Source organism: Aspergillus tanneri (genome assembly GCF_003426965.1).
Source record: "Aspergillus tanneri strain NIH1004 chromosome Unknown AapTan_7_pilon_pilon_pilon, whole genome shotgun sequence".
NCBI classification, from domain to species: domain Eukaryota; kingdom Fungi; phylum Ascomycota; class Eurotiomycetes; order Eurotiales; family Aspergillaceae; genus Aspergillus; species Aspergillus tanneri.
The window spans coordinates 3,679,248-3,695,031 of record NW_022984634.1 but is presented as its reverse complement, the minus strand read 5'-3'; the positions used below and the strand labels follow the sequence as shown (position 1 = coordinate 3,695,031).

General features: G+C 48.4%; 5 protein-coding genes across 5 annotated transcripts; 4 read left to right on the top strand and 1 right to left on the bottom strand.

Moving 5' to 3' along the window:
• Window positions 1-364: 364 nt before the first annotated feature.
• ATNIH1004_007823 (SDR family oxidoreductase) lies at window positions 365-1,531 on the top strand (the record flags this gene model as incomplete). The annotated part of the gene is made up of 1 exon (XM_033572439.1): window positions 365-1,531. The coding sequence occupies one exon, from the start codon at window positions 365-367 to the stop codon at window positions 1,529-1,531; it is 1,167 nt and encodes a 388-aa protein (XP_033425754.1).
• Window positions 1,532-2,248: 717 nt separating this feature from the next.
• Window positions 2,249-4,192, top strand: MUS81 (crossover junction endonuclease MUS81; the record flags this gene model as incomplete). The annotated part of the gene is made up of 3 exons (XM_033572438.1): window positions 2,249-2,340; window positions 2,394-3,021; window positions 3,077-4,192. 3 exons carry the CDS (start codon window positions 2,249-2,251, stop codon window positions 4,190-4,192), a joined length of 1,836 nt encoding a protein of 611 aa, XP_033425753.1.
• A 289-nt stretch (window positions 4,193-4,481) lies between these two features.
• ATNIH1004_007821 (putative copper resistance-associated P-type ATPase) lies at window positions 4,482-8,099 on the bottom strand (the record flags this gene model as incomplete). The annotated part of the gene is made up of 1 exon (XM_033572437.1): window positions 4,482-8,099. One exon carries the CDS (start codon window positions 8,097-8,099, stop codon window positions 4,482-4,484), a length of 3,618 nt encoding a protein of 1,205 aa, XP_033425752.1.
• A 1,331-nt stretch (window positions 8,100-9,430) lies between these two features.
• On the top strand, window positions 9,431-11,823 carry BRF1 (transcription factor TFIIIB subunit BRF1; the record flags this gene model as incomplete). The annotated part of the gene is made up of 3 exons (XM_033572436.1): window positions 9,431-9,857; window positions 9,921-10,129; window positions 10,198-11,823. 3 exons carry the CDS (start codon window positions 9,431-9,433, stop codon window positions 11,821-11,823), a joined length of 2,262 nt encoding a protein of 753 aa, XP_033425751.1.
• Window positions 11,824-13,117: 1,294 nt separating this feature from the next.
• Window positions 13,118-15,330, top strand: ATNIH1004_007819 (sugar transporter-like protein; the record flags this gene model as incomplete). Its single annotated transcript, XM_033572435.1, has 10 exons — window positions 13,118-13,202; window positions 13,273-13,472; window positions 13,537-13,835; window positions 13,889-14,159; window positions 14,219-14,234; window positions 14,298-14,375; window positions 14,441-14,557; window positions 14,616-14,754; window positions 14,815-14,944; window positions 15,022-15,330. 10 exons carry the CDS (start codon window positions 13,118-13,120, stop codon window positions 15,328-15,330), a joined length of 1,644 nt encoding a protein of 547 aa, XP_033425750.1.
• Window positions 15,331-15,784: the final 454 nt, after the last annotated feature.

Genomic DNA, 15,784 nt, shown 5'->3' with positions numbered 1-15,784 from the left:
ACCATCGAACGATTATTTGAGCCTCAGAACGGAGAGGAAGGACATCATTAGACTAGAAGAGGACTGGCACGATCACTTGAGCTAAGATAGGTATTGATACGCTCACCCTACTGCAACAAAACCTCCAGCGACACAACAGACAATATGAGCCCCCATTTCTACTCGCACCATTATCAATTTGAGTATAGTTCTTTAATGAAGCTTGATAGCAATTGCTCATGAACGCTTTTTTCTGCCCAACTTTCAAATATCTCTCACTTTGGTGGCCAAAACAGAACAAAACAGGCGGCGTAAGAGGGAGTTTGAGGACATCAAAACCTAGAGATTGGCTCTATTCGAGACTCTCAAGAGACACACGTCCCATATGCAATCCTGTCGAGCTTCTGATCTCGACAGCATCGACCGGGCCAAGTCCGGGACCGAGAGAACTGTACCTGAACCTCGGAGTTTATGCGACTCGGAGGCCAATCCGAACCCCACTATGATTGCATACTTCCATCCCTCGATGTTCTTTAATTGTGTCGAATCGCCTCTGTCGTTGTCAAAACTTCTGCATTTCTATATCTCTCTCACAGGCAATATGCATGTCCTAATTACTGGCGCTGCAGGTTTTATAGGCCAATTGCTTGCGAAGAAGCTCCTAAACGACCCCTACTACAATGTCACGTTGACTGACATCAACGAACCCCCGATTCCAAAGGGGGTAAAATATCCGCAAAATGCGCGCGCAGTGACTGCCGACCTTCTCACTGGCGTGGATGCAGTGGTGGATAAGTCGTTAGACGCTGTATACGCATTTCACGGCATCATGTCTTCTGGCTCGGAGGCCAACTTCGAGCTTGGTATGAGTGTCAATGTGGACGCCACACGGATCCTCTTTGAAGCTCTCCGTAAGACCAGTCCGGGTGTCCGAGTTATCTACTCCTCTAGTCAAGCTGTCTACGGTCAACCGCTTCCTGAGGTCGTAAATGACAGTGTCATCCCCACTCCCCAATCGTCATACGGAGCGGAGAAGATCATTTGCGAAACCCTAGTGAACGAGTATACGAGACGCGGTTTTATCAACGGATTCGTCCTTCGCTTCCCTACAATCTCCGTGCGACCGGGTCCCCCCACGGCCGCTGCATCCTCTTTCCTCTCCGGGATGATCCGTGAACCGCTGGATGGGAAAGAGTGCATCATTCCGCTGGTGGATCGGTCCTTTAAATCCTGGGTGTGTTCGCCACGGACGCTTGTGCACAACCTGGTCCTCACACTTTCGTTACCAGCAGACGCGCTGCCTACTCATATCCGACAAATCAATGTCCCCGGTATCTGCGTGACGATCCAGGAGATGATGGATGCCCTAGAAGCAGTTGGAGGGAAGGACAAACTGGCTTTTCTCAAGGAGAAGGAGGATCCGTCGCTCAAGCCCATATTAGACTCATGGCCTACTCGATTCGATAATACCCAGGCGATCTCCCTGGGATTCAAGCGAGACACCTCGTTTGAACAAGCCGTCAGGGACTACCAGATGGATATAGGGCAGTGAATGCGCGACAACTGAGGGTATCTTGATAAACTGGCCACACTGAGTTTTTTATTTTGTACATATTAGAACTAATCTGGTGGCTCAGTTGTCATGTATAGACTGGCGGTATATTACAAAAATCTTGCAAACACAAGAAATACATCAATAAAACAGCCATGTATATAGCCCTCCCGAACCCTGTCCATAAATGGCAACACCCGGTTAAAGGATGATTTGAGCTTCTCTGGAGCGACGGTAATGCAATGGTGAGAGCCCACTGTATTAGGTTCAGGCTTCGCTATACCTATCTGTACGGGCCATTTTATATGATGATGTAGATGTAAGTTGACACAGATAAAAACCTGTAGAAGACCATGATAGGGGGCCGAATTAAACAACAAACGCCTCTCGTCAATTCCTCCTTGTATAAACTGATTTGGAAGAGTTAATCCCCCTATCCAGCTGAGCAACTTCTTCCAGTTGGGATGATTTGGATGGTTTTCGTTGGCTGATACACTCCCTGCCTCACCAATCAGGTTGAGCGTGTTGCTTATATAATCATATTTTCTGTTTTGCCCAAAGAGGAAATACGCGTGGAATCGCGCTTCCCGTCTATCAAGGCTCTCCGGCTGTGCTTCTCAACACCTTGAGGACTCACAGTCTAGAAGTCCAGAAGTAATGCTCATGTCCCGTATTAATCTTGCTTCCCCTTAGGACACTACGCGGACCAGCAGAATCATGAGTGAAACTTGTGGAAATCCTCTCCTCCTGCAGTGGATTAAAGAATGGCTCGATCAAGCACGGGAGCGCAACAGCAAAGGGGTGACTGTGTTAGTATTTTCCTGATTTTCTGCATAGTCCTGTACACTGATTCGACCCCTAGATATAAGAAGGCATACGAGTCGATGAAAGCTTGTCCGCTGGTCTTTCTGCACCCGTCTGAAGCCCAACAACTCAATGGCCTTGGTCCTAAATTGTGCGATCGGTTGACTGAAAAGCTAAAGGCTTACTGTACAGAGAATGGACTCCCGATGCCTGAACATCCCGATACTGGTGAGCTCCCAGTTTTACCGTCGCCTTCCCTGACGGAATTTCTGATATCGTTAGCAAACAAAAAAAGGGTCTCAGACGGTGGAGAAGTCGAGACTCAACCAACAAAGAAACCCCGAAAGACGAAGCCATATGTACCAGCTCTGCGATCTGGGCCGTATGCGTTGCTGCTTGGTCTTTCGTCGCTCGATGAGAACTCGAATCAGAGTATGACGAAAGCACAGCTCATTGAAACGGCACAACCGTACTGCGATAGTTCATTCACTACTCCTAGTGATTCGACAAAGTTCTTCACTGCATGGAACTCCATGAAGACGCTTATTCAGAAAGACCTCGTGTATGATCATGGACATCCGTTAAAGAGATACACCCTTACCGAGGAGGGTTGGGACGTCGCGAAGAGGATCCAGAAGACGCTACCGGAGTTTAATCAAAGCACTCTGCCTTTTAGGGGCCAATCTGTAAGTTTCATTGACTCTGCCGATATATGGTTGTGTAAAGTTCTAACATCAGTAGGTCCCACCTGACACTGAGTGTAGCACGGAGCCTCGAATCCCAAAGCCGAGTGTCACAAACCTAGAACTCCTCCGCCAGGGTAGTAATGAAAGCCGTCGCGGCGACGAGCCAGATATAAACCCACCAGGTGATGCAGAAGTCACACCTATCAATATCCCCCCGGAAAGCTTCACTGTCCAGCTGGTCCTGGACAATCGGGAAGTTCGCACATCTAAAGACCGAGACTACATTGCCAACGAACTAAGCAAAAAAGACATCTTCCCGGAAGTCCGAGCCCTTGAAGTAGGTGATGCGATGTGGGTCGCCAAATTCCACGACCCCAAATACCTCTCACAGCACGGGGAGGAAGGCGACGAAGTCATGCTCGATTGGATCGTCGAGCGAAAAAGACTCGACGATCTAGTCGGCTCAATCAAAGACGGGAGATTTCACGAACAGAAATTCCGTCTTCGTCGATCCGGAATCAAAAACGTTATCTACCTCATTGAAGAATTCAACGTTACCCAAGACCCTGTCTCTGCCATGAAATACCAAGAGATGGTCGCCTCGGCCATTGCCTCAACACAGGTCGTCAATGGGTACTTCGTCAAGAAAACAAAGAATCTCGACGACACAATTCGATATCTCGCTCGGATGACCTTCCGGCTACGAAAAATGTACAACCCATCTTCATCACCATCATCATCATTTCTTTCTTCGTCTCACTCCCCCTCCTACTCCCCTTCAAACACCCTCAGCTTGATCCCCAGTCGACAGCTCTCATCCTCTCAATCCTATCTCACTATCCTGGAGCGTCTCCGAGCGGAAACAGCATCCGTCACGTATGCCGTGACGTTCCCTACCTTTTCAGCCTTGACTTCAAAATCGGACGCCCTGTCCCTCCGTGACATCTTCCTCAAAATGCTCATGTGCATTCGTGGTGTCACTGGTGACAAAGCTCTCGAAATCCAGCGTCGATGGCCGACTCCACAGGCATTTATCAGGGCTTTTGAACGTTTGGACCCAAAAGACAGAGAGGAGATGGTCTCGGAGCAAATGAAATCGCTAGTAGGGAGGAAAAAGATTGGCAAGGCCTTGAGCAAGAAAATTGCAGAAGTATGGGCTGAAGCTGGTTAGTTTTATTCCAATGATATTTGGACTATGTACGGGAGTATGGACTACTATACTTAAGGCTTCTATCATATTCCAGTTTTCGGTGTGGAAATAATTGTACAGGTGATGTACCTAGTAACGCATAAATAAACTTTTTAAATGTAACTCCCATCTCGTGCTTATATTATGTATGTATAGACAGGAACCCTGAAGCAATCCTGGGCATAAATCTGGCCATGAATTTCTGATCCCATAAACTAAACGCCAAGTTCAAAACACATATTAATATATACTAAAAACCGAAAGGGTCAATTTATTTAGTCATTGCAAGCATCTTTTTGATCATCCTCATATCAATCCCTAGAGCAAGACTGCTGCATACCACCGAAATACTACTCAGAGCCATCGCCAACGCAGCCCAAACAGGGTTCAACCTCCAGTGTGTATTGACCATGACTGGCTCGCCGGCCCCCATTTGCATTTTATGTCCAGTGACGATGGGATATAGCAGACCAGCGGCAATAGGCACAAGGGTGAGGTTATACACAACGGCCCAGCAGAAGTTCAGTTTGACGCGTTTAAACACCCGACGGCTGAGCACGACCAACTGGAGAATAGTATCCAGATCGGAGTTCAGGAGAATAAAGCTGGCGGAGTTCATGGCAACATCGGAGCCGGAGGCCATAGCGATGCTCACGTCGGCGGCGGCGAGGGCAGGGGAGTCGTTCACACCGTCGCCAACGAAAGCTACAATAGAGCGCGAACCGTTCTCATTCTTTTGGCTTTCGGCCTCAGACTCCGTTCGATCGTGGTAGATGCCATCTTGGACTTGGCGGACAAAATCTCCCTTCCCGGATGGGGTGACGTTCGATCTGACATTGGCTTTGGGAATACCTACCATGTCTGCAACGGCGTGCGCGGTGGTCTGGTTGTCGCCGGTACACATGAAGACATTGACCTTGCGCTTTTGGAGCTTGGATATCACGTTCACAGCTTCAGGTCGGATGGAGTCGGATATCGCGAAGACAATAGCAGGGGTGGTAGGACACCTGCTTACCGTCTCTGGGTCAATTTGGCGCAATGAGAGGATTGCCGTAGACTTTCCTGATGTTTGATATTTCGAAAGCAGGTCATTGAGACGACCCTCATTGAAGTTAGACGAGTTCATGTTCTGTAGAAGACGCTGATTGCCCAGTGCAGCCTCATACTGGACGGTCGTCTTGGACTGATCAGTGGCACTCTCCACCTGTACCGTGAATATGCCTTTCATCCCCTCCCCGGTTCTCTCTTCAATATCAGAATTGAGTATGGAGATGGAAGGTCTCTCTCCGCAAAATTCTGCAATTGCCCGAGCAATTGGATGGGTGCTACTCTCCTCCAGTTTTCGAGCTAGTGCCCAGGCAACTTGCAAATTCTCAGCGTCTTTGATAAGCTCCTCATGATCACACACAGCCAAGCTTCCTCCTTCGGTCAGAGTGCCAGTCTTGTCAAAAACAATGGCATCGAGGTGGCTTGCTTCTTGGAAAGCTTCACCTCCACCCTTGACCAAAATCCCCTGTCGTGCAGCCAAACCACCGCCGACAAATAGCGCAGTAGGAGCAGCAAGTGCAAGCCCACACGGGCAAGCAACCACGAACACCGCAATAGCGAATTCCAAGCTCCAGAAAGCCCATCCCCCACGTTCCGCGTCAAGATAATCTGCCGGAAGGACTCCCGATAGTCCCAGGGATAGCCAGATGACAAACGTTACTATAGCGATGAGGGTGATTACAGGAACAAAGTGGGATGTGAGCATATCCGCGACCCTCTCCAAAGGAGCACGCCTACTCTGGCCTTCACGGACCACCGCAATAATCTGATCCAGCATCGAAGAGCTTCCGACAGCGCTCACCTTGACTTTCACAGGCTGGCCCACGTTCACCGACCCTGTATAGACCGCATCTCCTGCGGACTTTGTGACCGGCTTTGACTCCCCTGTCAGTGAGCTCTCGTCAAATTGATAAGAGCCAGTGTCAATAACAGTGCCATCTGCGGGGGGTGAAGCTCCGTGAGGTATGTAGACCGAATCACCAATCTCAAGTAAGTCAATACTAGTTCGCTGGACATCCTCTCCTTGAGTATTGTTATCGACAATTAACAGCGCATCGGAAGGCCTCAGCTTTCCAAGAGAGGCGACCGCATCGCCAGTCTTGGCCTTGCTGTACGCTTCAATGAACCGACCGGCAAGAATGAAGAGCGTTAGGAAAACCACCGAATCGAAATACGTCATGTTATGCGATGAGGACGGGGTATCGACGACGGCATCAGCAATGAGGACGGCCAGCGAGGATACATAAGCCACGGTTGTTCCGGCAGAAATCAGCAGATTCATGCTGCCAAACCGAAGAAATCGACGCCATACCGGTACGCGACTTCCAGGGCGCCAAAGTGAATATATTTCCTTCATGGCGCGCACATGGAATATATCTGTGCCGTAAAACATGACGGGAGTCGTCATGATGAGAAGGGACCATTCAATACGAGACACGTTTCCAGCCCAGATCGGCTGCTCTAGGTATTTTCGAACTCGATTGTCCGATGAAACCAAGCTCATGAACACGATACCAATCAAGAAGGTCGGGATTGCCACTATGAAAACGAAGAAGAGACGGGACAGCAGCCGGCGTCTTTCATGCTGTTGCATTGCCCTCGACCGGTCTTCAATGCTCGGGGGGTGGTATACGGCGGCGTTGAAGGCATCGTGTGCTTTGTTGAGAACGTCGATTATCCTTCTGATGGTAACTGCAGGAGGACATGGCTGATAAGTAACTCGAAGGATAGGATTTTTAACAGACGGCATGTTGTCGACTTCGACTTCTGGGAGTTCCTTTAATGCATCGATGACCTTTTTTGGGCAATGGTGACAGAACATGCCATCCACACGGATCGATATTGTCCTTTTCTTGATTTCGTCTTCCCCTGGATCTGTAGACTGGGGAACCAAACTGCTAACCGAAGCGTGATACCCTAGATCCTCGATCTTCTCCACGATCAAGCCAATATTGCTTTGCCCCTCAAACTCCACCTTTCCATTGTGAGATAGGAGGTTCACCGAAACGCATTTCACGAAGGGCAGCTCCTCAAGTCCCCGGGTTATAGCGCCCGCACAAGAGCCACACGTCATGCCACCGATAGCGATCTCAGCAGTATAGGCTGCTGGCACTCTGTTGGACGCCGGGAGTATGTCCACGCGCTGAACCTCTTCAAGGGTAGCCTCAAAACCGATGTCCTCTATCTGGTTCACCACCCGTTGTGTGTTTTTCTGCGGACCTGTACAAACCACCGTCGCACTGTTGGTAAGAAGGTTGACGGTCACAATCTCAACGAACTCAAGCTGATTTAGTTCGTTCGTGACGCTGTTGACACATGACGCACAGGTCATCCCACCGATGCTTATGCGAGCACTGAACTTGGCCGACTCTTCTGGGTTCTGTGATGGCCGGGTCTCAGAAAGGCTGGATGTGGTGGACCCTCTTGCCATATCTTCTTTTCTACATGCAGCACAGTTTGCAATATGTCTATTCTCTAGGCCCGTTTGGGAGCGAGGATTCTGCTGGACAGGGAAGAGTTTATGATCTCGAGATAGCCAAGGCATTGTGTCGATGTCAAACACCAGAGAGCCCTTCTCATTCTCGGTTGTGACGTGATGAACTTCGAAAGCCGCTTGGATCAGGGCCATAGCTAGAACCGAGGGCGTCGTTTCGGATGTATGAATGACACGCACCTCGGGGGCGAGAATCGAGACATCGACATTTCGGACCCCAGAGTATTCAAAGAGAATCTCGGTGATGTATGCAACGCAGGAGGCACAGTGAATGTTGCTGACGAAAAATGTACTCTTGAGGATTTTCATTTCTTGTGCTGATGGCACTCGATATACGGTATCTTCCATCTTCGAAGACGTAATGGTCTAAGATGCAGGTGGCCTTACTGCCAAACCTTGGACGAGAAATCACGCCAGCATATATCATAAGCCAAGATGAAGAGTATCAGAGAGAGAGAGATAGCACAGTTATATTGCGGCCCTTATTGACACTGGTTATTGGCAAGAATTTGCAGAAGCAACGATGAGGAAGGAGACGAACAAAGAAACTGCGTGTCAGAGATTGAAGTAGGAAGCCAGAACAGAATCAGCTGTGAATATATAAAGAACAATAATTCCGATGACAAATTGAAAACAAATGCAATGAATGGGGTGGAAAAGCAGCGAAACGCGCCTTTTGTGCGTGATGAGATAGAAGCAGCACTAAACCACGCACAAATGTCGCACCCCCAATCCCAAGGCCAATTCGCCACAGTATGGAGTGCTATTGATGCAGATGATGTCAAGGATCCCGATCAGGACCAGCGAAGTACAAATTACCTTGGGAATCTACGTGCATCTCCATTCAGTCCTGAGATTGATAGATAAGTCTTTGTTTCCACCAAAGGATGAGTGGCAATTATCTCCGTGTTTTCTAGAAAAGAGTTTGAAGGCAAAGTCTGGTTCGGGGGGCTTAGTCATCCCATGGCAGGCGTTAGATATCCTAGTTAACTAACATCACCGTCAGCACAATAAACGTCATCTGCTGCTCATAACAGTTTGAAAAAAAGATATTTCCACTCCGATCTTTTCGTGCAATGAATCTGATCCATCAACGGGGAATCCGGCGAAAGATGAAAGCCGCGACCATGACGGGGTTCGAACCTACAGCGCTAGGGAATATAATCACGTGATAAGACCGCTGGACCACCGGGACGCCGCTCTCGCCGCCTGCCGCGTTTTTGTTCGCCGCCAAATTCTCTCTCTCAGTCTCTTTTTCGTCCTCTTCATCATCGCTTCGTCTAGCAGTTAGTTCTTCCAGCCAGTTCTAGTTCTTGATCTTGTCGTCGGTCATCTTCGCTACTGGGGATCTCGTCGGCTTCAAAGAATATCGGATCGCCCCCTCATTTGGGGTTTGTACGAAGGATTGTCTATATAATTTGTCCCTGGAATTGACTGGGACGGGTATTTTTTTTCTTTTCTCTTTTTTTCTCTCTCGCCCATACAAGATACCGCCGTTAATTGGTCCGTCGCTCTCTATCTATCATCTCTCTGATCTTTGGGTGATAAACCGGGGAATGAAATAGTCATCTCGAATAGCTCCCTAGGGTTTCGTCTGGTTTGTCTAATGTGAATTTTTTTTTAATTTATTTTTTTGGTCAAATACTACAACTGTATCTGTCGGGAACACACATTCTATCATGTCAGTCCCCAGGCCGGCCACACGTCCTCCAATACCCCCGAGGAATGGCCCAAGGGCTCCTCCTATGGGACGACTGGCCAGTCTGAAACCGCCTGGCTCTACGGCCATCAAACGCCCTCAACCCATTGCACGCCCTCAACCGGCCAGGCCGACCACTCATCCCAAGACGACCACTTGCCCTAACCCCGGCTGTCCTGCTCCTCATATTGTAGAGGATGATGGCCAGAAAGTCTGCTCGGGCTGTGGTACCGTCATCAGCGAGGCAAACATTGTCTCAGAGGTCACATTTGGTGAGACCTCATCAGGTGCTGCTGTCGTTCAAGGTACTTTTGTCGGCGAGGATCAATCTCATGTCCGCAGCTTTGGCCCAGGCTTCCAGGGTGGCAGTGGCGGTATGGAGAGTCGAGAGATTACAGAACAAAATGGTAAGTTCTCACTCAACTGGGACCTTTTTTTTTTTGGGATAGACCCTCATTAACTTGCACCAGGTAACCGGTATATAAGCCAACTTTGCCGTGCGCTGAATATCCCGGAGAGTGCGATGAAAGCTGCAGGTCAGGTTTTCAAGCTCGCTGTCGGGTTGAATTTTATTCAAGGTCGTCGAACCAAGACAGTAGCGGCCGTATGTTTGTACATTGCCTGCCGCCGGCAGGATGGAAACACTGTCATGCTTATTGATTTTGCCGATCTCCTGATGGTTAGCCTAGACTCCCCTCTGTCCTTTCCAGTGGCTCGTCAATTTATTCCCTTTCTGACCTTGACTAGATTAATGTGTTTAAGCTCGGTCGAACTTACAAAGCCTTGTTGGAAGAGCTGCGCCTCGGCGGTAATGTATTCCTTATGAATCCAATTGATCCGGAGAGCCTGATCTACCGATTTGCCAAACAACTTGAATTCGGAACTTCAACAATGCAGGTTGCCAGTGAAGCTGTGCGGATTGTTCAACGAATGAACCGCGACTGGATGACTACCGGTCGACGTCCCGCCGGTATCTGTGGGGCTGCGTTGATTCTGGCAGCACGAATGAACAACTTCCGTCGGACAGTTCGCGAGGTTGTCTACGTGGTGAAAGTCACGGAAATCACCATCAGCCAGCGTCTGAATGAATTCAGCTCGACAGAGAGCGGTGAGCTGACTGTTGATCAATTCCGTTCCGTGCAATTGGAGAACACGCATAATCCACCCTCTTTCACTAGAGCGAGGGAAGGGAGAAAGCCTTCCCGAAGTATCAAGATAAAAGCCACTGAAACGGCGGCTGAGATCGAAGGAGATACCCAGGAGCTTGGTAGTACGGCGTGGTCAGCCTCACACTCGCAAAATCGAGTAGATGCCGATGGCTTTGCCATCCCAAGCCTCCCTATCGATCCGGCTCTAATAGCAGAGGATAATGCCGCCAGCACAGACATGCCAGAAATGGACCAGGAGACACCTAAGCTGGGTTCCAGCCGGACCAAGGGCTCCAGAAAACTAGACCTACCACAACCAACACCCGGTCAAATTGCTTCTGAGGAGGCCCTTGAGAACGAAATGACCGCCCTGTTAGCCAAAGGTTCCAACATGACGGATAGTGCCTTGCCGGCAAGGTCAAACCAGCAGCCAAGTACAGTATCTGAAAACGCTGAGATTGATGCATCGGAGTTTGAATCGGACCCAGAGGTCTCAAATTGCTTGTTATCGCCTGTGGAAGTTGAGATCAAAGAGCGGATCTGGGTGCACGAGAACAAGGACTACTTACGAACGCAACAGGCCAAGGCCCTGAAGCGAGCGCTGGCGGAGTCCGAATCGCGTCCGGGAATGCACAAGCCTCGCAAGCGCCGTAAGGGTAGAATGGGGGATGTGGCTTATTTGGAAGGTGATGGGGAAGAAGGAGATGGACGAAGCAGCCGTGCCTCGACCCCTGCAGAAGCTACCCGTCGAATGTTAGAACGGAGAGGGTTTAGCAAGAAGATCAATTATCGCCTTCTAGAATCATTATTTGGGGAGGAGGGCGCTGATGAGTCCAAAGCGAAGACAGAACGCATGAGCCGGAGCCAGAGTCGCAGCCAAAGTGTGGCGTCGCGACGTAGTGCCAGTATTGAGCTAGAGACTCTTTCGAGACGTGCAAGAATGGCAACTCCAATCAGCGCTAAACCGATCGAATCTATCACTCCTGGGGGAGCTGCCACGCCTGGTCCTGTAGACCAATCTCTCCCGGCTAAAATCACGACCAGCCAAGATGAACAGACTCAGGCCCACGAAACTCCTGCGGGAAGCAAGGGCAACGAGTTGGACGGGGAACCGGACGACGAGTACGATGAGGAGGAGGATGAGGATCCTGATGGGCTTGACGCGGCATTTTCTGGACACTATGGCGATTACTACGATGAGGGCAGTGACTATGATAGTAATTAGTACAGCGGGGAGCATAGTCCGGTTACCCCTTTGGTATGTGGGGAGTGCACCGAGCTCCTAGATCTACTAGTTGAATCTGAAAAATTCAGAATGCCATAGTCCCAAACTATCGGAAAGTAATCCAATTTTAGATCCCTAATATGTTATTGAGGAGATGCTCACCATTCATTTTCCTGCTGGTGGTGCTTAGAAGTCGTTTGGGTGTCTTTGTCACGTGGATGCCAACGTACTGGAGAATCTTCCATCCTCGTCTCTCAACAGCCAAGTTCCAATTGCCACGACGATCTCCACAGCCACTGCTAGGGTGTCCATCATGAGGTGTTCTTTGTTATCTACATGTGGGTCTAGATCGCTCCTGTGCCAGAATTCCCCGGGATTTCTAACGCCTCGTTAATAGCTGGAAGGAAACCTCCAATCTATACTTCGATCATTTATACCCTATTCTGACGAAGAAGCAGGCTTAACAGAGTCTGCCTACTATCGAACATTCTTTATATTTACACAGGGATGTGGTATCCCCTCGGAAGGTGTATGCCTGCTACAATAACAGGCATCTCCTCAATTGAGGTCTTATTCTTGGTAGACTTTACCGGAGTTATGTCGTTCCTCCTGGCAAAGTGTCTTTTCTCCGTAGCCGTTGGTGATAATGTATGTGAAATATGCGGACAGAGTTTATATTTCAGAAATTGACCTGCTTTTAAAATACAGGGCATGCACATATGCTATCGATAAAAGTGGACAACTGCCTCCTTGGCTTTGTGCTGATATGTGAACTATGAGTCAAGGAGAATGCTCTAGGAAGGCATCATTGTCATAGAAAGAAGGCCAGGCAATCAATTCATTCAACGTACCTCTTACATTGTCTGCCTTATACTGTTGTGAACAACAGTGCAGTATTCTATAGTTGATATGGAGGGTCATCCACTCCTACTAGTGGTCAGCCTCAGTCTTAGGATCTAGATGACTATCTCCGGTGATGATCATATTAATAGCTATCCTAGCAAATAAAGCGGAACGTCTCTCCTATCCAACGCCACTGATCGACAGTTCTGCCTAAGTTATATGCTATGTCCCATTATATAGCCTATTTTATCGGATCTCACAGATTGTCACGTCCTATCTCATGTTTGCACATCATGTGAGGCATTGAGGACGACAATTTAACCCCTTGACTCTCCTTCTATCAATCTTAAAGTCTCTTCATCAATCTTAACCTACCACTTACTTCTTCAAACTGTCTTACATCATTGTCTTCCGTTGACATCAATAATACTCTGAATAGAAGAACATCATCATGGCTCAACCCAGCCTCTATGGAAGGGGAGTCAGCCTGCGCGTTGCCATCCTCCTTACCTGTCAATTTGCATTTGCGCTTTTTGGTAAGTAGCCTCCTCAAATTGACAGCCTAGGGATAGTTGGAAAGCTAACGGTCACCCGTTTCATATATAGGGTACAACCAAGGTGTTTTCTCTGGAATAGTCGGAAACGAGGATTTCCTCAATATCGTTCATCATCCTACTACAGTCTTCATTGGTTTCATTGTATCCATCTACAATGTGGGATGCTTTACTGGAACCATCGTGATTTTTATAACGAGTGATCGATTCGGTTTCCGCAAGACACTGTGGCATAGCTTGGCATGGATCTTGGTAATTCTGCTGCTGAAACAGACAAGTTGAGGCAATTGCACGACTAATGGCATATTTTCGGCAGGTTGGAGCAACCCTACAAGCGAGTGCATTTTCACGAGCACAATTACTTGCCGCTCGATTTCTCGCAGGAATTGGCACTGGTATTATGACTACTATTGTCCCTGTGTACCAATCGGAACTTTGCGAGGCACAGAAGAGAGGAATGTTTGTTTGTTTCCAGCCTCTTGCTGTCGGCGTGGGCATCGTCCTCTCCTATTGGTTCGATTATGGCATGAGTTATGTCGACGGGCCTATCAGCTGGCGTCTACCTATTGCTTCCCAAGCGGTCTTCGTTTTTATTGTGGCTTTCATGGCCATAGGGTGAGTTTACGGAACCCGATATACATGGGAGTGGAGAGCTAACCTGTCCACAGACTTCCAGAGAACCCGCGATGGCTTTACCTTAAGAATAGGCAAGAGGAGGGTTTTCAAGTCCTGTGTGACTTTTATGATTGCGAATCGGACGACCCTAGGGTGCTTAAGGAGTCACAGGGCATTCGGCGAGCGATTGAAGTCGACGCAGAACATGGTGAATATAAATGGCGCCAGATTTTCAAGAAGGACGAGCTCCAAACTGGCCGACGCGTTTTGTTGGCTTATGGCCTGCAGTTCATGAATCAAATGGGAGGCATCAACATGATAGTTGTAAGTACATTCACAGATGCATGGATATTGAGTGGCATGGTTGCTGACATTACCTCAAGTCCTACGTCACTACAGGTAAGCAGAGATGATGGAATTTCAACCTTTATTTATTATGAATAATACTAACAGGTTTGCCAGTATTTGAATCCAACGTCGGGCTCAGCAAGAAGATGAGTTTACTCCTTGGAGGCATAATCCAAGTCATGTTTGTCATCGGTATGTCGGGAGCATTTTTGGCAGCCACTGGAGAACAAGTAGTCGGACTAATCCAGTCGCAACAGGCTCTATCTATCCCACTCGCTTCGCCGATCAAATTGGCCGTCGCAAACCCATGATGTGGGGATCCTTGGGACTTTTCTTCTGCATGATGATGATCTCCATTCTTCTCTCCTTCAAGGGTAAGTCTTGAGAAAACACTTCACCCCTGTGGAAGCAAAATTGGCTAACTTGTTGTAGGAACCACCTATGAGAAGCAGACCGCATCGGCCTCCATTGCATTCTTCTTCCTTTACATGCTCGTATTCGGTGCGTCAGTGAACTGCATACCATGGGTGTATGGACCTGAGCTGCTACCCCTTCATGTCCGGGCGAAAGGGTGAGTGATGCTTACATTCCAACCCCTGCAGACAAGACCAACTAACTGTCGATTTCGTAGCTCTGCCATTGGAACGTCCGCAAATTGGCTCTGGAATTTCTTCGTGGCTATGATCTCCCCCACTTTGATTCAAGATCTGGCCTGGAAGGGCTACCTCATTTTCATGTGTTTCAACCTGGTTTTCGTGCCAGTAAGTCCAGCCGGCTGTCTTTTGCTTTTGCTTCCCCACATGGAAAATGACATACTAACCATGACCGACTCGATTAGATTATCTACTTATTCTATCCTGAAACGGCCGGCTTGACCCTCGAAGAGATCGATGCGCTGTTCATCACACATCAGTCGTATCTCCCGAGAGATGAGGAATCAAAATGGACAAAGAATCCTGCCCTGAAGACTGTATCGTCGATCACGCCCGCTTCCACCCTTTTTACTCTTTCTCCTATCTCTCCTGCCACTCCGACCACTCCACTAGATCTTACTCATTCCGCTACAGCCTTCCCTTTTCCTTCCAGTACCCATCCTCCAACGAGTGAAAAGTCAAACATGGCTAGGGCAACACCAAAGGACGGGTGATGATGATTATCTACCATCTGGCCTTCGAAACACAGGAATCATAAAGAGGATAACCCTACCCGGATATGACCACAGTATGGATCGGATCACAGGCAAAACTACCTTACGGACGGGATAATCCAACCCTCGACTACTTGAACATCACCTCTTCCAAAAAAAAAAAAAAAAAAAAAAAGGGAAGACACGGATGGGACCTGGTATGATTGGACTGCGTTGGACCAAAATGAATATTTGAATAGAAACAGTTTGACTGTATTGTGTGGGGGAAATAATGTAGACTAAATGGCTTATGACTGATGAATTATGGATAAACATGACATGCTGGGCATGTCTTGATGTTAGAGGAATTGATTGTTGAATATTGAAATTGGACTATGGGTTATGGACAATAGACAGTGTAGTAGAGCTGGGATCCGATCATTGCATCACATTCAAAGGTCTCAAGTGGAATACT